This window comes from Nicotiana attenuata, unplaced genomic scaffold (assembly GCF_001879085.1).
Source record: "Nicotiana attenuata strain UT unplaced genomic scaffold, NIATTr2, whole genome shotgun sequence".
Classification (NCBI taxonomy): domain Eukaryota; kingdom Viridiplantae; phylum Streptophyta; class Magnoliopsida; order Solanales; family Solanaceae; genus Nicotiana; species Nicotiana attenuata.
This window is the reverse complement of record NW_017670698.1, coordinates 369,850-390,651: the sequence shown is the minus strand read 5'-3', so window position 1 is coordinate 390,651 and position 20,802 is coordinate 369,850. Positions and strand designations below refer to the sequence as shown.

At 42.9% G+C, this 20,802-nt stretch overlaps 1 protein-coding gene across 1 annotated transcript; it reads right to left on the bottom strand.

Moving 5' to 3' along the window:
• Nucleotides 1-19,497: 19,497 nt before the first annotated feature.
• Nucleotides 19,498-20,205, bottom strand: LOC109242425. Its single transcript, XM_019409285.1, has one exon. It carries the CDS (start codon nucleotides 20,203-20,205, stop codon nucleotides 19,498-19,500), a length of 708 nt encoding a protein of 235 aa, XP_019264830.1.
• Nucleotides 20,206-20,802: the final 597 nt, after the last annotated feature.

Here is a 20,802-nt window from a genome sequence, read left to right as displayed (position 1 = left end):
CCGCTCCTGCAAAAAAGGAGCCGCTTCTGCTGTTTCTGGGCTCCCTTCCTGGGGCCATATCTGCGATTGGTGGACCGCTTCTGTGTTCTCGCACCCGCGACTGTTCAATCACAGGTGCGGTTATGACAGCAAACTGCAGCTTCAGCTCTTTCCCAAGTTTTCTAACTCAACTCAAGCCTCGTCCGATTGACGCTCGGGGCCCCGTCCGAACATACCGACAAGTTTAAAATCATAAAACTGACTTGCTCGAACCCTCGAAACGGCCGAACAACGCTAAATCTACGAATCACCCCCTAAAATCAATTGGATCAAACTTATGAACTTCAAGTTCTTCAATTCACATCCAATGCGACGAAACACACTTATACTACTTCGATTGACACCAAATTTTGCGTGCAAGTCTTAAATGATAATACGAAACTATTCCCGATCTCGGAATTCCGTTCGGACCTCGATAACACAAAGAACCCGCTCCAAACCAAATATTTAAGAACTTAGAAATCCTTAAGGAATCAACTTTCACTATTAGGCGCCAAAATGCTTCCGGGTCATCCAAAACTCGATCCGGGCATACGCCCAAGTCCGAAATCATCATACGAACCTGTTGGACCCTTCAAATCCGAATTCTGAGATTGTTTGCTAAAAGTGTTGACCGAAGTCAAACTTGGCCTTTTAAGCCAACCATAAGGAACCAAGTGTGCCGATTTTAACTCAAACTCTTCCATATCCCGAACCAACCATCCCCGCAAGTCATAAATCAGTAAAAGCAAGTACGGGAAGTCTTATTTAGGGAAATATGGTTTTAGAAAGTAAAACGACCAGTTGGGTCGTTACATAGCCTATTTTGGTTCATCAAGTAAATTCTGAATTCATTTTCGTTAACAAAGGTACTTTTTTTACTTCTTAATATTCTTGACTAATCCATTTATAAGAATCAATAAGATTGTTATATTTGTTTTGAAAATAAGACTCCTTTTCACAATTCCCCTTTGATTAGGACTTATGATTTTTGTCAAGATATAGGATAATCTAGTAGAGAGTATCTTAGCCTAGACTATTTAATTTGATGTAAACATCGAAATGCTGGTCCAATTTTCTTAAAGAACCCAGATAATTAAACATGTGATGAAAAATCACTGAACTGTCTTTCGCCTCCTGTTTTCAATCTCTAGGTTCAATTGATTTAAGGTTTGATTTTCTTAATGGTCCACCATACATATTCCTTAATCAAAATTTAATTTGCTCCACTAATATGCTGCTCAATTTTGACTTATTTAAAAAATACTTACTTCTTCCTTGATCTTTCCTTTTCAATGGATAGTGAGACATTGACTTTGAAGTTCATCAAAAACCAAACTACTGTTAGAACATGCACAGCGGAAGCAAGCATACAATCAGACATTAAATACATGTAAACTGGACAATGATATAATCACTAGATTAGAAGCACTAACCTCTTGAAATCGTTGCACAATTCCTCCACAAAGCAAGAATCCAAGGCTGCAGTCTTCTGCTATATGCCTAGTAAACCTTGGACAATTTTTGCTTTTGGGTGGGCAAGAACAATACAACTCTAAAAAGTGAGTTATTAGGTGAAATTAGTCTTCCTTAAATAGACTGATTTTTGGCTGAAAAAAATGCTCCAAAAACGTGTATGATTCTGCTTTCACAAGTAGAATCCTACTCCAGTTCTACCAGATGACTTTTCTTCCAAGTCACTTTTTACCCAAGTCAAGTCCAGGTTTTTACTAGTTATAGCAGGGACCACAGAAATAATAAGAGGCTACCAATTATAGTATTAATTCAAAATTAGAATGAATTAATTCTTACTATAATTAATTATAATTTATTCCACTAAAACACTGCAATTGAGCTCCTCAATATGGATTTCGTAAAATAAATAACACTTATTTTAACTCCCCATGTTTAGATCTCAAATACTAGTTAATCAAATAAAATCACTGAAAATTTAATTTAATCAACTAATTAAATCCTTTACAATTCCGCTTAAACTATTTCATGTGACGGATACAAAATCCACCGGCCAGGTTTTCACATGAAAACTTATAAGCTTACATAAAGGGGTGTCAGCAAACTCAAAACCGAGTCATGGATTTCTATCAACTAATTATTATTTCACAAATGTCATTCGTTATTGTCCAATCTATTAGGCATATACTAACTCTGAATAGAATCGTACCTTTTGATAAATCAAAACAATAAACAAATTATATTGATCATAATAGTTATATCAAGATTAGGAGTATAAGCTCATTTAATGAATTAGAGAAAATATTATATATATACATAAATATATATATATATATATATATATATATATATGTATGTATGTATATGTATGTATGTATGTATTTAACTAAAATAGTCAAATATAGAATAAAGTTACCATATACTATTGATATTTATTAGCTTGCCACTTGGCTTAACCATAATGTCAATTATATANTATATATATATATATATATATATATATATTCAGTACAAAAATATCTTTTATCTACTTGGTCCGTTCAATATATACTAAGTATACTAGCAGAAGAAGTCGGAGTAAAACAACTCCCATAATCAAGACAAATTATACTATAATCTTGTGCTACAATCATCAAGATATTTTGTTTGATAATATCTTTGATTGTGAACATAGTTTATTAATTATGAGGACCGGCATTTTAATCTTCTGTGCATGAGCTAAGACTCCATACACTAAATTGCCTACTATATAACTAAAAGGACACACATGTAACAAATGATCTATTTAAAATATTTATTTATTGAATTGAATAAATTAAATAAACAATTATTCCATAAAGAATAAAACAAAATACTATGTCTAAACCGCATGGTTAATAGTACATCCAACCAATCTCCCACTTAGACTCATAACCATGCGTCAACTACTCTTATACCCATTCCTTTTACATGCTTGTGAAAAATCTTCTGTGTCAGGCTCTTTGTAAACGGGTCTGCCAAATTGTCCTCTGACACAATCTTCAACGCTCTTGCATCACCTCTTTGAGTTATGTCCCAAATTAAGTGATATTTACGCTCAATACGTTTACTTTTCTTTATGGATTCTTGGTTCCTTCGAGTTTGCAACTGCACCACTATTGTCACAATAAAGTACAATCAGTGCTTGAGCCGAATGAACTACATTAAGCTCTTTTAGAAAGTTCCTGAGCCAAACAGCCTCTTTCGCTGCCTCAGATGCAGACACATATTCGGCTTCCATGGTGGAATCAACAACACATGATTGCTTTGTGATGACCCGGCCGGTCGTCTCATGAGTTACCGCTCCGTTTCCCCCATTTCTGCTTCTTATTGCTTTTTTCATCTGTGTTTTGAGGTATCGGGTTGGTTGGATTGAATCCGGAATGGTTTTGGTGAAGTTTGAGACATTTAGTCTCTTTTAAGAAGGCTTAAGTTGGAAAAGTCAACCAGATGTTGACTTATGTGTTAGAGGGCTCAGATGTGAGTTCCGATGATTCGGTTAGCTTTGGGAGGTGATTTATGACTTAGGAGTGTGATCGGAATGGGTTTTAGAGGCTTGGAGTAGATTTAGGCTTGAATTGGCGAAGTTGATATTTTGGCGATTTCCGGTTGGTAAGAAAGATTTTGATATAGGGGTCGGAATGGAATTCTGAGAGTTGCAGTAGCTTCGTTATGTGATTTGAGATGTGTGTGCAAAATTTCAGGTTATTCGGACGTGGTTTGGTTGGGTTTTTGATCAAAAGCGTATTTCGGAAGGTTTTATAAAACTTAGGCTTGAATCCGATGTGTTTTGGGTGATTTGATGTTGTTTGAGGTGTTTCGATGATTGAAGCAAGTTTGAATAAGGTTTTAGGATATGTTGGTGCCTTTGGTTGAGGTCCCGGGGGCCTCGGGTGAGTTTCGGGTGGTCAATCGGATCATTTTGGAGTTTGCAAAATTGCAGAAAATCTGCTCAGCTGTTGTAGAGAATTATCCCTTCGCATTCGCGAGTGGAGCACCGCATTCGTGTAGAAGGATTTGAGGAAGGCCAGAATTAAGCCTTCGCGTTCGCGAGAGGGGCTTCACGTTCGTGGAGGGGTTGGGTAGTTGGTCATCGCGTTCACGAGATGGACCTCGCGATCGCGTAGAGGAATTGGGTCAGTTGTGGTTTGAGGTCAAATGTTCATCGCGTTCGCGGAAGGGTGAGCGCGTTTGCAAAATGTGGTCTGAGCAAGGCATCGCGTTCGCGGCTGTCATTTCGCGTTCGCGTAGAGCAAAAAATTGGTCAACGTAAGTTTGTGCTTCGCGAACGCGAGGGTTTGACCGCGTTCGCAAAGAAGGAAGGTCAGACCTGGGCAGAATGTTTTTAAACTCATCTTGTCCGCGAGTGTGGGTCTATTTTCACCCATAGCTGCTCGGTTTTGGAGATTTTTGAAGGAGATTGAAGAAGGATTCAAGGGGAATCGTTAGGAGGTAAGATTCTTGGACTAAAAATTCGATTATTATGTGAATTCCACCTAGAAAATGATGAAAGCTAAGCCAAAAATTGAAGAACTAGGGCTTGAGAAATTGGACTTTTTGAATTGGGATTTGAAGGACCATTTGGGGTCGGATTTGAACACATTTGATATGTATGAACTCATGGGGAGATAAGGAATCTATTGATGTAAAAATTTTTGAGTTTCGAGAAGTGGGCCCGAGGCTCAGGTTTTGCTAATTTCGGGATTTGTGCCCTTTATTGATTGTTTTCGTTTGGGCTGTGTTCCCTTAGCATATTTTAATGCCCGCGTTCTGATTTTGGATAGATTCGATGCGCGTGGAGGCCGATTCGAGGGGCAAAGGCGTCGCGATCTAGAGATTTAGCCGGTTCGAGGTGAGTAATGATTTTAAATGATGTCTTGAGGGTTTGAAACCCCAGATTTGCATATCGTAGTACTATGTTGAGGTGAGACACACGCTTGTTGACGAGCGTGGGGTCGTACACTATTGGGGATTGTGACTTGGTCCGTCCCGGTTGATGATTTTACCGAGTATTTTACTGAAACTTAATTGCTATCACTATGATTTGGGCTGAATGCCATATTTGGGCTTCGTGCCAACTATTTGAACCCTTCGTGGCTTTTTATTGATATTTCCTCACTGTTTTGACTTACTACTTGAACTCAGTCATGTTATTTTCCACTGCTTTACTACTCAGCCATTTTTACTCAGTTTTGGAGACTTAAATGATATTTTATATGATGTTTGGGCTGAGGAACACTGTTTTACTATTGCCCGAGGGGATTGTGAGTATTTTTGACTGAGTAAGGCCGAGGGCCTATGTTGTGAGGAGACACTGATACTGAATTGAGGGTGAGGGCCTGAGATATGTACGCCACGAGGTGGCTTGATTAATATGAGGCCGAGGGCCTAGTTGTGATGCCACGAGATGGCTTGTTATTGCGCTTGGGCCGTAAGGGGCCCCTCCAGGAGTCTGCACACCCCTAGTGAGTGCGGGTACCCAGTGTGATGTGAGATTGAGCCCGAGGGGCTGTTATTGTTCTGAGATGTTGCCCGAGGGGCGGATGTGGTGATACTGTGCCCGAGGGGCGAGCTTTTATTTATTTACTTTACCTTAATTATCTGTCATTTACCCGTTTACTTGTTGAAAGAGGATTTTACTTGTATTTTCACTGGTTTACTGCTTTTAAATGATTCTTACTGCTTCATCATAGAATGCTTTGTGCCTTACGTGTTTTCTTACTTTATGTCATTATTTACATTTGTTACTCACTGAGTTGGAGTACTCACTTTACTCCCTGCACCCTGTGTGCAGATTCAGGCGTAGCCGGACTCGCTCCCGAGTGCTGATTCATTCCAGCTTCAGGCGGATCTTCGAGGAGTCTTTAGGTAGCTGTTGGCATTTCGCAGCCTGGAGCTCCTCTCTATCTATTTCTTTTACAGTCTTAGTCCAGTAATTCAAACTCTATAGTTACCTTTGAGTATTGGGTACTGTTAGATGCTCGTGACTTCTGACACCCCGATTAGGGCTGTGTTGGGTTATGTTTCCGCACTTTATTGACATTATTCGCTACTTAATATTATTAAATCACATTTTAGACTATTTTATGTTGTTTAACTTCTTAAAAGGGTAAATTGGGTTTAGTTGGCTGGCCTTGTCTTCACGAGAGGCGCCATCACGACTGGGTTGGGATTTAGGGTCGTGACAAGTTGGTATCAAAGCCTAGGTTACATAGGTCTCACGAGTCATGAGCAGGTTTAGTAGAGTCTCGCGGATCGGTATTGAGACGTCTGTATTTAGCCTCGAGAGGCTGCAAAACCTTTAAGAAAAATTCACATTCTTGAAATTCTTATCGTGCGAGTTTGTTGATCCGAGTACTAAACTTCTGTTGTTCCATTCTCTCACAGATGGTGAGGACACGCGCTACCGGACAGGATGGACGACCACCAGTGCCACCAGCTGTGGCAACCAGAGGCCGATGACGCGGTCGTGGTAGAGCAGCGAGGGCAGCACTTGTAGATCCACCAGTTGCCCCAGTTCAGGACAAGGTCCCAGCTATGGACCCTCCAGCAGCACCAGCTCAGGCACCAGCTGTGCCTATTGTGATTCCGGGTCTTCAGGAGGCCTTGGCTCAGATCTTATCAGTTTGCACTAGCCTAGCTCAGGCGGTTTCAGCTACTACAGCCGCAACTACTTCTCAGGCCTGGAGAGGCAGTCAGACTCCCGCCGCCCGCACACCTGAGCAGGTCGTGCAAGGACTTCAGACGTCGGGGGCACATCCAGCCCAGCCGGTCACCGCTGCTCAGGATTATGTAGTTCCTGTCATGCCAGAGGATGAGTAGCACATGTTGGAGAGATTTGGGAGACTTCAGCCTCCGTCATTTCAGCGGAGCAGAGGGCGAGGATGCCCAGGGCTTTTTAGACAAGTGTTAGAGGATGCTTCGCACAGCTAGTATTCTGGAGACCAGCGGGGTCGCTTTTACTACTTATCAGTTTTCAGGACCTGCTTTTACTTGGTAGGAGGATTTTGAGAGGCGTAGGCCTGTTGGTGCAGCACCCTATCCTGGCAACAATTCTCCGTTCTCTTTCTAGAGAAGTATGTGCCGCAGTCTCGCATAGAGGAGCTGCATAGACAATTTGAGTCGTTGCGTCAGGGGGAGATGACCGTGTCACAGTATGAGTTGAGGTTCTTTGAGTTGGCTCGTCATGCCATCTGGTTGGTCCCGACAGATCGAGAGAGGATCTGGAGGTTTGTTGATGGTCTTACTTATCATCTCCGTATCCTTATGACCAGGGAGAGGGTGACTGGTGCTACATTTGAGGAGGTTGTGGATATTGCCAAGGAGATTGAGTCTCTCCGTCGCCAGGAGCGAGATGAGAGGGAGGCCAAGAGGTCTCGTGGATCTGGTAGCTACAGTGGTGGTCCTTCGAGGGGGGAGTTCCAGCACGGCAGAGGCCGACAGTTCCGTCAGGGTCAGTCTAATCGCTCAGGTTATCGAGGAGCATCATCGGGTCATGGTTCCCACAGTTCACACCAGGGCCATTCTTCACTTAGTGGCCTCCCAGCTCAGAGCTCATCCCGTGCTCCATCTGTTCAGGGCTCTTCTATGCCGAGTGCATCTACTGGTCACTCCGGTGCGAGGGGTTCCCATCAGTTCCCTTCTCCAGCACCTAGAAGTTGTTACGAGTGTGGCGAGATGGGCCACATATGGAGGCAGTGTCCCCGCCGTGTTGCTAGTTCATCCCAGCAGAGGGGTCAGTCATCAGCTTCAGCGCAAGTTGCTCCACCACCACCCAGCCAGCCAGCTAGGGGTGGAGATTAGTCAGCCAGGGGTCGCCCCAGAGAGGGAGGTCGATCAGGGGCGGTCAGGCCCGTTTCTATGCTCTTCCAGGCAGACCCGATGCCATTTCTTCTGATGCTGTCATTACAAGTATTGTTTCATTCTGCCACAGAGATTCCTCTGTATTATTTGATCCGGTTCCACCTATTCTTATGTGTCATCATACTTTGCTCGCTATTTGGGTACTCCTCGTGAGTTTCTTGCTTTACCTGTTCATGTATCTACCCCGGTGGGTAATACTGTTGTTGTAGACCATGTGTATCGGTCGTGTGTGGTGACTATTGGGGGTCTGGAGACCTGAGTTGATATTTTATTATTGAGTATGGTGGATTTCGATGTCATTCTGGGCATGGATTGGCTATCTCCGTGCCGCGCTATTCTAGATTGTCATGCCAAGACAGTCACATTGGCTATACCGGGTGTGCCACGGATCGAGTGGCGTGGCATGACTGATTATGTTCCTAGTAGAGTGATCTCTTTCTTGAAGGCCCAGCGTATGGTTGGGAAGGGTTGTCTATCGTATCTTGCCTTTGTGAGGGATGTTGGAGCTGAGGCTCCCAGTATTGATTCTGTCCCAGTTGTTAGGGATTTCCCTGATGTATTTCCTGCAGACCTGCCGGGCATGCCACCGGACAGGGATATTGATTTTGGTATTGACCTGGTGTCGGGCACTCAGCCTATTTCTATTTCGCCGTATCGTATGGCACCAGCGGAGTTAAAGGAGTTAAAGGAAAAACTTCAGTAACTCCTTGATAAGGGGTTCATTCGGCCTAGTGTGTCACCTTGGGGTGCACCAGTTCTGTTTGTGAAGAAAAAGGATGGCACTATGAGAATGTGCATTGATTATAGGCAATTGAACAAGGTAACAGTTAAGAACAAGTATCCCTTGCCTCGCATTGATGATTTATTTGACCAACTTCAGGGAGCGAGAGTATTCTCCAAGATTGATCTCCGTTCGGGTTATCACCAGTTGAAGATCATGGATTCGAATATTCTTAAGACGGCCTTCAGGACCAGATTTGGTCATTATGAGTTCCTGGTTATGTCTTTTGGGCTGACCAATGCCCCAGCAGCGTTCATGCATCTGATGAACATCGTGTTCCGGCCTTATCTTGATTTATTTGTTATAGTTTTCATTGATGATATCCTGGTATATTCGCATAGTCAGGAGGAGCACGCGGAGCATTTGAGGGTTGTGTTGTAGAGATTGAGGGAGGAGAAGCTTTATGCAAAGTTCTCCAAGTGTGAGTTTTGGCTCAGTTCAGTGGCATTCTTGGGACACGTGGTGTCCAGTGAGGGTATTCAGGTTGGTCCAAAGAAGATAGAGGCGGTGCAGAGTTGGCCCAAACCGTCCTCAGCCACAGAGATTCATTATTTTCTTGGTTTGGCAGGCTATTCTCGCCGGTTTGTTCAGGGATTCTCATCTATCGCATCGCCCTTGACCAAGTTGACTCAGAAGGGCGTTTCATTTGTATGGTCGGACGAGTGTGAGGAGAGCTTTCAGAAGCTCAAGACAGCTTTGACCACAGCCCCAGTGTTGGTTTTTCCATCGGCTTCAGGTTCATATACCGTGTATTGTGATGTTTCGAGAGTAGGGATTGGTTGTGTGGTGATGCAGGAGGGTAGAGTTATTGCTTATGCTTCTCTTCAGTTGAAGCCCCATGAGAAGAACTACCCTGTTCATGATTTGGAGTTGGCTGCCATAGTTCACGCATTGAAGATTTGGAGGCATTACTTGTATGGCGTATCTTGTGAGGTATTCACTGATCATCGCAGTCTTCAGCATTTATTCAAGCAAAAGGACCTTAATTTGAGGCAGTAGAGATGGTTGGAGTTGCTTAAGGATTATGATATCACTATATTGTACCATCCGGGGAAGGCCAATATGGTGGCCGATGCTTTGAGCCGAAAGGCAGTGAGTATGGGGAGTTTGGCATATATTCCAGTTGGGGAGAGACCTCTTGCAGTTGATGTTCAGGCCTTGGCCAATCGGTTCGTGTGGTTGGATATTTCGGAGCCCAGTCGGATATTGGCTTGTGTGATTTCTCGGTCTTCCCTATATGAGCGCATCAGAGAGCGCCATTATGATGATCCACACTTGCTTGTTCTTAGGGACAAAGTTCAGCATGGTGATGCCAGAGATGTGTCTATTGGAGATGATGTGGTATTGAGGATGCAGGGCCGGATTTGTGTGCCCAATGTGGATGGGCTTCGGGAGTTGATTCTGGAGGAGGCCCATAGATCGCGGTATACTATTCATCCAGGAGCCGCGAAGATGTATCAGGATCTGAGACAGCATTACTGGTGGAGGAGAATGAAGAAAGATATTGTGAGATTTGTAGCTCGGTGTCTCAATTGTCAGCAGGTGAAATATGAGCATCAGAGACCGGGTGGCTTGCTTCAGAGGATGGATATTCTAGAGTGGAAGTGGGAGCGGATCACTATGGACTTTGTAGTTGGGCTCCCTCAGACTTTGAGGGAGTTTGATGCTATTTGGGTGATTGTGGATAGGCTGACCAAGTCCGCGCACTTCATTCCTATCTGTACTACTTATTCTTCCGAGCGGTTAGCAGAGTTATATATCCGGGAGATTGTTCGGTTGCATGGTGTCCCAGTTTCCATCATATCAGATCGGGGCACTCAGTTTACTTCCCAGTTCTGGAAGTCTGTTCAGCGAGAGTTGGGTACTCAGGTACAGTTGAGCAGAGCTTTTCACCCTCAGACGGACGGGCAGTCCGAGCGCACTATTCAGATATTGGAGGATATGCTACGCGCTTGTGTTATTGATTTCGGAGGGTCATGGGATCAATTTCTACCGCTTGCAGAGTTTGCTTATAACAACAACTACCAGTCGAGCATTCAGATGGCTCTATATGAGGCTTTGTACGGGAGGCGGTGTAGATCTCCAGTTGGTTGGTTTGAGCCCGGTGAGGCTAGGCTATTGGGGACAGATTTGGTTCAGGATGCTTTAGATAAAGTGAAGGTGATTCAGGAGAGACTTTGTACAGCGCAGCCAAGGCAAAAGAGTTATGCTGACAGGAAGGTTCGAGACGTGTCCTACATGGTCGGTGAGAAGGTCCTGTTGAAGGTTTCGCCCACGAAGGAAGGGAAGTTGAGTCCGCTGTTCATTGGGCCTTTTGAGGTACTTCGGAGGATTGGGGAGGTGGCTTATGGGCTTGCCTTGCCACCCAGCTTGTCGAGTGTGCACCTAGTGTTCCATGTTTCTATGCTCCGGAAGTATATTGGAGATCCGTCTCATGTTCTGGACTTCAGCACGGTTCAGTTGGAGGGTGATTTGACTTATGATGTGGAACCAACAGCTATTCTGGAGCGTCAGGTTCGGAAGTTGAGATCAAAAGATATAGCTTCACTGAAGGTGCAGTGGAGAGGTCGGCCCGTGGAGGAGGCTACCTGAGAGACCGAGCGGGAGATGCAGAGTAGATATCCTCACCTGTTTGAGGCTTCAGGTATGTTTCTTGACTCGTTCGAGGACGAACGTTTATTTAATTGGGGAGGATGTGACGACCCGGCCGATCGTCTCATGAGTTACCGCTCCGTTTCCCCCATTTCTGCTTCTTATTGCTTTGTTCATCTGTGTTTTGAGGTATCGGGTTGGTTGGATTGAATCCGGATTGGTTTATGTGAAGTTTGAGACACTTAGTCTCTTTTAAGAAGGCTTAAGTTGGAAAAGTCAACCGGATGTTGATTTATGTGTTAGAGGGCTCGGATGTGAGTTCCGATGGTTTTTTTTTAGCAATCCACTAAGCCGTGCCTAGGGCTAGTTTTATTAATAATAAAAGGGAAAAAGAACCACATAGGAAGAGTACAAATAAGGAGGACAATAGCACCAGTAGTGTTGCCTCTATGCCTTGGCTGTATAATCACTCCTCTGCGCCTCACATTGCCTTATATGGCAGCCTCATGTAGAGGATCATGGTGTAGCTGCCGGCAAAGTCTCACGAGGGCATATAATCTCATAGCCATTTGGATATCTTTCCAAAGGCATATGACAAGAGCAACACGAACTGGGCTAAACCTTACCTTACTAATCCTATTGAGGCATAAAAAAGCCTCACCTACTAACAAGCACGTAAAAAGTAAGAACTAGAATGAACTAGATATTTTATGATCATCATAGAGTTTATAACATACTCTATGATGATATTACATATGGTAATGCTAAAAAAATGATAAAATAGAATGATGTAGAAAAAAGAGGCTTGCCCTTTCTTCTCTAAACTTGTGAACTCTTCAACGTGTAGAACCATGTCTTCATCATCAACCCTCTTCAAAATATCTTCAAACTTCATCATTTCTTCTTGGACCTATTTGATCTTGTGGAGGTGGTAGGGGCAGCCCCCCTTTTTGTTTTGCGACTCTCATTGGAAGTTTTCTAGTGACAACTTCTTGTGTGATCTTGCCATCCCAACTATGTTGCCTCTTATGTGCCTTCTTCTTGTTTTTCATGGATCCACTTCTCAAATGTCTAGGTGAAAGATCTCCCTCCCTAGCTACATGTTTAAAAGATGCATCCAGCAATTCTTCCTCTTCGCCTTCTTCATAAAGATCTTGCCCCCTATCCGCACCAAATGCTTCAAAAGGATTGTACCCGGGCACTAGCGCTCCTTGCTCTTTCCTTGGATTATCAAGAGCTCTCAAAGTCTCCACGTCATGAGACACAAGAGCTTGCAGTATATTTGTTGGAGTCAAGTTAAATTTCATATTGATTGCATTTGACACCATAACATCAGATGCGACTTCAATCTCCTTCGAACCTGCTGCCTTAGAGTGCATTTGTTTCTGTCCCGATGGTATAAAAGCTGCTGCATTTGGACTTAATCTTCTCTGTTTAGGCAAGCTAGTAGTGGAATTTAAAAGCTGCTCCATGACTGCCTCACCCTTTGCCCCAAAATTTTTCTGTCCAGAATCGTCGCCTGAGCATTGAGCTGCCTCATCGTCACTATTATTTTGGAAGCTATCTGCATAATCTTCTTCTTCCTCCTCTTCAACTCGCTCAGCCCAAGTCTTGCGATTAACAAAAAATGCACTCGTCGCAACTTGTTGATCCTTAGAGCCACTTAACTCGCTTGTGGATGCTTGTGAGACTGAAAGCATACCTATGTTTGGTTGATGATTGTTACCTGTTGATAGTAGCTGCTGTCCAGATCCAACAGCATGCTCACCAAAGGACTCCATCAATTGTGAGGGGACCTCATAAACTGAGGTATTTAGCGTGACCAAAGGTGCCTTAACCTTTGGAGTTGTATTCAACAACATAGCTGCCTGGGCATCCTTCACCATTTTAGCTAAATCCGGATTGGAAATATGCAGCGTTTGTGTGGCTGTCACTGCCTCTGTCTCGTCAACTGGAACAATTTCCTTCGAAACTCAAGATGTCCACCTGTATGCTTAGAAAGTACCTGTTGTTCTGGACTGCCTGGAGATTTTGGCATTCCAGATTTTGAAGCTGCCTCGCAATCACACTGTTGCTTAGTTGTCACAATATCATTCAAAACAGGTTCGTGCATCAGGACCTGCTGTATACTCTTCCCCTCCTTATTCTTTACATGTTCCTGCTCGTTGCTCAAGGCATCAAAAGAGTTAGAGAATTCTATGTTCTTTGGTGTTGTAGCCTGCTCTTTCACCCCTGCAGATCTTCTTTTATTAGATGATCTATTTACCACTCCTTGCTTCTGTTCCAGCTGCTGCACTTTTGTATTGTTTGGTGATCCTGTTTTGCTGGACACCATTGTCCAGTTTTCATCCTTTTTATCAGGAAAACTCATCTGCTGCTGCTTATTCTTCACTCCTGGAGATGCACCTTGCCTCCCAGAAAATCTCACTACTTTCCAATCATCCCCAACTGTGTGTTTTGTACCACCATCATCCTTAGTTAATTTTCCACCGTATGTATGGTCATCTACGTCCATGACAGTAGCTTCCAACGAAACTGTTTGCACACCAGCAACAAAGTTACCTGGTGCATTATTATGTGCACCTGTTTCATGTGTTATTTCTGCCTCCTTAGTTAGCTTTACCTGCTCCTAATTTTTAGAGTCATATACCCCAGCTTCTTTCTCCTTCTCCCTTGTAGTATGTTGCAGATTAAGATGTCCTTGGCTATTAGCACTTTCTCTAGCATCCTTAGACTTCCCCGTTTGTGCAGTAGAGGATTGATTCCTGTTTGGAGTTTCATTGTTTGGCAAGCCTGCTACTTCCTTAACCAGCTGTTGATTTTGCATCTCCTTTACATTACCAGATGGCGGAACTTGCTGTTGAACCATATCACACTTGTTCACAACATCAGTTCGATCGGCAGTAGCCTTCAGTGCCCCAGCAGTAGCTGTATACATCCTTGCAAAAACAGTAGCAGCGGGGATATCCTTAGATTTCACATGAACATTATCACCTTTAGTAACATCTTTGTTACCATCCTTTTGCCCAGCATTATCTAGAACCAAATTCCTTTTAATCTCTTCGATCACAGTAGCACTTTGCTGACCTCCATGTGACTGCACGTTTGATAAATTCTGCTGCTCAATGTTTTTACCTCGTTCTGCCTCATCAATCAGTTGTTGCTCAGCTCTTTTGGCATTCAAAAAGTCCCTAGCATCCCCTTGTAACTTTTCATTATGTTGATCATCTTCCATGACTAGATCATCAGCATCTTTAACTGCTGCTACTGATTTTCTTTTTAACACACGACACTGACTTTTTTCATGTCCCTGATGCTTACAGTGACAGCAATATGCAGGCAAAATTATCATACACAATTGTTTGGAATTCCTCCACGACCTTTCCAGTTGTAACATCTACATATTGAAGCCTCACCTTTTCTGGAAGTTTGTCCAGCAAATCAACAATTACCTTCACTCTTGCTGTGCTAGGACGTGATCTAATTTGTGTGGCCTTGTCAATTGCGATTGGCCTACCAACTGCAGATGCGATGGACATTAACGTCTTGCTCGCAAATAAGTCAGGTGAGAGATTTGGAAGTGAAATCCAAACTGCCGCCTTTGGAGTTTCCTCCTTAGGATTATATCCAACACTACATGGAAAAATCCTATATTGGTGCTCCTTTCCATTGTGTTGAAAGTAACTAACATCTCTTGCTAACGAACACACAATGTCTTCATGTTGATCACATCAAACTAGAATTTGTCGTGGAGCAAGTAAACCTAAAACCCAATGACCTTTTATACCAAGCATCTTCGGCAGTAAACTTCGTAAAACTTGCAAATCTGGTGCATCAAACGACAACTTGATTACTACTGCCTGGTGCAAGCCTTCCTCTTTAGCAAATTGCTCACGTTCTTCCATAGTAAATTGTAGGGTTGGAACTCCATGCACAACAGCCGTAGGTTTCAGTTGTAATTTTGTGAGAGGTGCTACTGTTTGTTGAATTCTTGTACGATCAGCATATGTCAAGGTGTTACTAGGATTTAAGGAAACTTCGTTAGGGTTTTTAATTGGCTCTCCCGCAGCCATAGGCCGGGGAGAGATCGCATCAGCCATGAAAGCCCTAGTTCTCTATAGAATCGCCTGGGAGGGAGGAGAGAGGAGAGAGCGTTTTTCCCGCCGGGGTTTTTTTTGAAATGGTTTAGGGTTTTTTTTGGCAAAATCCACTAGGCAGTATGCCTAGGGCTATTTTATATATCTGTTCCGATGGTTCGGTTAGCTTCTGGAGGTGATTTATGACTTAGGAGTGTGATCGGAATGGGTTTTGGAGGCTTGGAGTAGATTTAGGCTTGAATTGGCGAAGTTGATATTTTGGCGATTTCCGGTTGGCAGGCGAGATTTTGATATAGGGGTCGGAATGGAATTCCGAGAGTTGCAATAGCTTTGTTATGTGATTTGGGATGTGTGTGCAAAATTTCAGGTTATTCGGACGTGGTTTGGTTGGGTTTTTGATCAAAAGCGTATTTCGGAATGATTTAGAAAACTTAGGCTTGAATCCGATGTGTTTTGGGTGATTTGATGTTGTTTGAGGTGCTTCGATGACTGGAACAAGTTTGAATAAGGTTTTAGGATATGTTGGTCCCTTTGGTTGAGGTCCCGGGGGCCTCGGGTGAGTTTCAGGTGGTCAATCGGATCATTTTTGGAGTTTGGAAAATTGCAGAAAATCTGCTCAGCTGTTGCAGAGAATTATCCCTTCGCGTTCGCGAGTGGAGCACCGCGTTCGCGTAGAAGGATTTGAGGAAGGCCAGAATTAAGCCTTCGCATTCACGAGAGGGGCATCGAATTCGCGTAGGGGTTGGGTAGTTGGTCATCGCGTTCACGAGATGGACCTCGCGATCCCGTAGAGGAATTGGGTCAGCTGTGGTTTGAGGTCAAATGTTCATCGCGTTCGCGGAAGGGTGAGCGCGTTCGCGAAGAGTGGTCTGAGTAAGGCGTCGCGTTCGTGGCTGTCATGTCACGTTCGCGTAGAGAAAAAAATTGGTCAACGTAAGTTTGTGCTTCGCGAACGCGAGGGTTTGACCGCGTTCGCGAAGAAGGAAGGTCAGACCTTGGCAGAATGTTTTTAAACTCGTCATGTTCGCGAATGTGGGTCTATTTTCACCCATAGCTGCTCGTTTTTGGAGATTTTTGAAGGAGATTGAAGAGGATTCAAGGGGAATCGTTGGGAGGTAAAATTCTTGGACTAAAAACTCGATTATTATGTGAATTCCACCTAGAAAATCATGAAAGCTAAGCCAAAAATTGAAGAACTAGGGCTTGAGAAATTGGACTTTTGAATTGGGATTTGAAGGACCATCTGGGGACGGATTTGAACACTTTTGATATGTATGAACTCGTGGGGAGATAAGGAATCTATTGATGTAAAAATTTCTGAGTTTCGAGAAGTGGGCCCGGGGCTCGGGTTTTGCTAATTTCGGGATTTGTGCCCTTTATTGATTGTTTTCGTTTGGGCTTTGTTCCCTTTGCATATTTTAATGCCCTCGTTCTGATTTTGGATAGACTCGATGCGCGTGGAGGCCGATTCGAGGGGCAAAGGCATCGTGAGCTAGAGATTTAGCCGGTTCGAGGTGAGTAATGATTGTAAATGATGTCCTGAGGGTTTGAAACCCCGGATTTGCATATCGTAGTTCTATGTTGAGGTGAGACACACGCTTGTTGACGAGCGTGGGATCGTACACTATTGGGGATTGTGACTTGGTCTGTCCCGGTTGATGATTTTACTGCGTATTTGATTGAAACTTAATTGCTATCACTATGATTTGGGCTGAATGCCATATTTGGGCTTCGTGCCAACTATTTGAACCCTTCGGGGCTTTTTATTGATATTTCCTCACTGTTTTGACTTACTACTTGAACTCAGTCATGTTATTTTCCACTCCTTTACTACTCAGCCATTTTTACTCAGTTTTGGAGACTTAAATGATATTTTAAATGATGTTTGGGCTGAGGAACACTGTTTTACTATTGCCCGAGGGGCTTGTGAGTATTTTTGACTGAGTAAGGCCGAGGGCCTATGTTTTGAGGAGACACTGATACTGATTTGAGGCCGAGGGCCTGAGATATATACGCCACGAGGTGACTTGATTGATATGAGGCCAAGGGCCTAGTTGTGATGCCACGAGATGGCTTGTTATTGCGCTTGGGCCGTAAGGGGCCCCTCCAGGAGTCTGCACACCCCCAGTGAGCGTGCATACCTAGTATGATGTGAGATTGAGCCCGAGGGGATGTTATTGTTCCGAGATGTTTCCCGAGGGGCAGATGTGGTGATACTGTGCGCAAGGGGCGAGCTTTTTTTATTTATTTACTGTTCCTTAATTATCTGTCATTTACCTGTTTACTTGTTGAAAGAGGATTTTACTTGTATTTTCACTGGTTTACTGCTTTTAAATGATTTTTAATGCTTCATCATAGAGTGCTTTGTGCCTTACATGTTTTCTTACTTTCAGTCATTATTTACATTTGTTACTCACTGAGTTGGAGTATTCACTTTACTCCTTGCACCCTGTGTGCAGATTCAGGCGTAGCTGGACCCGCTCCCGAGTGCTGATTCATTCCCGCTGCAGGCGGATCTTCGAGGAGTCTTTAGGCAGCTGTTGGCGTTTCGCAGCCTGGAGCTCCTCTCTATCTATTTCTTTTACAGTCTTAGTCCAGTAATTCAAAATCTTTAGTTACCTTTGAGTATTGGGTACTGTTAGATGCTCGTGACTTGTGACACCCCGGTTAGGGCTATGTTGGGTTATGTTTCCGTACTTTATTGACATTATTCACTACTTAATATTATTAAATCATGTTTTAGACTGTTTTATGTTGTTTAACTACTTAAAAGGGTAAATTAGGCTTAGTTGGCTGGCCTTGTCTATACGAGAGGCGCCATCATGATCGGGTTGGGATTTAGGGTCGTGACATGCTTGATGCTCCTCCAACTTACGGCTCTACCTCCTAAGGTAAAACATATCTTGAGGTAGATTTTCTAGAATCTCTATCTGACTGGAAATCTGAATCAGTATAGCCAATGGGTGCAAGATCACCTGAGTGATACACCAACATATTATCCCTAGTCCTTTTCAAGTACTTGATCATATGCTTCACGACAGTCCAATATTCTCGTCCAGGGATAGACTGAAATCTACTAACCATGCCAACAGCAAAGCAGATATTAGGTCTAGTACATAGCTTAGCATACATGAGACTCCTAACAGCAGAAGCATAAGGGACCGCCTTCATTTTTTCTATCTCATTAGTCATTTTTGGGGACTGATCTTTTGACAGAGAGATTCCATGTCTAAAAGGGAGAAAGCCTTTCTTGGAATCTTGCATGCTAAACCTGGTGAGAATAGTATCAATATAAAGTGCTTGGGACTAGCCTAAAATCCTTTGTTTGCGATCTCGCATAAGCTTGATCCCAAGGATATGTGCTGCATGTCCCAAGTCTTTCATATCGAAACGTGAGGACAACCATTCCTTTACTAAATTCAACATGCTCACATTATTTCCTATGAGCAAACTATCATCTACGTACAAAACCAACAATGTAACTTTATCTCCATCCCACTTCTTATATACACAAGACTCATTTTCACATTGATCAAAATCGAAAATTTTAATCGATGCGTCAAAACAAGTTTTCCATGCTCTAGAAGCTTGTTTTTATCCATAAATGGATTTCTTTAATTTACACAACATGTGCTCATTGCCACTTTTTATGAAACCAACTGGTTGTGCCATATAAATGCATTCATCAAGACTTTCATTTAGAAAAGCCGTCTTGACATCCATTTGCCAGATCTCATAATCGTAATGAGCAGCAATGGATAAGAGAATCCTAATGCATTTAAGCATGGCTACTGGCGAAAGGCTCATAATCGATCCCTTCTTTTTGAGTAAACCCTTTTGTAACAAGCCTAGCTTTAAAAGTTTGCACTTTTCCATCCACTCCCCTTTTTTTCTTATAGATCCATCTTCAACCAATGGGTTTGACTCCAGTAGGTGGTTCTACAAGATCCCAGGCTTGATTGGAGTACATGGACTCCATTTTAGATTTCATAGCTTCAACCCATTTATCAAATCTGTATCCTGTAGTGCTTCATCGTAATTAATAGGTTCGGTATTAGGCTCTTCAGGGATTCTATCATAAGATTCTCCCAAGAGCGCAAATCGGAGAGGCTTTCTAATAATTATCCCACTACGACTAGTCACTACAGGCGGAGGCTAATTTCGTTGTTGAATCACAACATCATCTTCTGGAACTGAAGCTTCAATGTTATCGTCCACACCTTGCGGTGCTGGGATATCATTAACTTCTTCCATGAGTGCAGGCTGCAGAACAATTTCAGGTTGTTCAACAATCTGAGGTCGCTCAACAATCTGAGGTTGCTCAACATTACTCCTACTACTTTGGGGTAGTGAGATGTCAGGCAATTGCTCTTGTCCAATCTGCTGCCTATTGACATTTCTCCCACTACGATAATGCAGTGGTATGTCAATATTGGCTTCCGGGATACGTTCTAGAGATGAGTCTTTAGTTACTCCATTACTTAATTCTTGTAAAACTAGTTCACTTCTAGGAATATGGTTCATTAAATAGTCCTCTTCTAAAAATCTGGCATTTGTTGTAACAATTACCTTCTTTTCTTTGGGACAATAAAACAAACTGCCTTTAGTTCCTTTTGGATATCCAATAAAAATGCATACTTCTATCCTTGATTCCAATTTATCCGCTTTCCCTTTCAGCACATGTGCTGGACAAACCCAAACCCGAATGTGCCGTAAACTTGGCTTGCGCCCAATCCATAATTCTACTGGAGTTGAAGGTACTGACTTTGAAGGAACCAAATTTAGAATGTATTTTGCTATTTCTAAAGCATATCCCCAAAAGGAAGAAGGCAAATTGGAATAACTTAACATTGATCTAACCATTTCCATAAGGGTCTTATTTCTTCTTTCTGCCACACCATTTTGTTATGGTGTTCCTGGTGCAGATAATTGAGATGTAAGTCCACTGCCTGATAAGTATTTAATGAATTCCGCAGAAAGGTATTCACCACCACGATCAGACAATGTTTTGATATATTTATCATGTTGTTTCTCCGTTTTTGTCTTAAATTCTTTGAATTTCTCAAAGCATTCAGACTTACGTCGCAATAGATAAATGTATCCATATTTTGAGCAATCATCTGTGAAAGTCACAAAATACTCAAAACCGCCTTTTGCTTGTATATTCATAGGGCCACACAAATCAGACTGAATTAATTCTAGCTTATCGCTAGCTCTATTTCCTTTGAGGGAAAATGTTTCTCGGTCATTTTACCTTCTAACAGGATTCACAAGTTGGCAGTGATTCCACTTTCAGTGAACTCAAAGGTCCATCAGAGACCAATCTCGAAATCCTATTTAGATTTATATGACCTAGACGTAAGTGCCACAAATAAGTTTGACTCAATTCAGAAATACGTTTACTTTTATATGGAAGATTAATGTTATTTAAATTTTTTGGTTGTTGTAGCACATGAGGAG

What these genes read in the sequence shown, in the direction of transcription:
- LOC109242425 (XM_019409285.1), bottom strand. Translation starts at nt 20,205, where the DNA reads ATGGTTAGATCAATGTTAAGTTATTCCAATTTGCCTTCTTCCTTTTGG.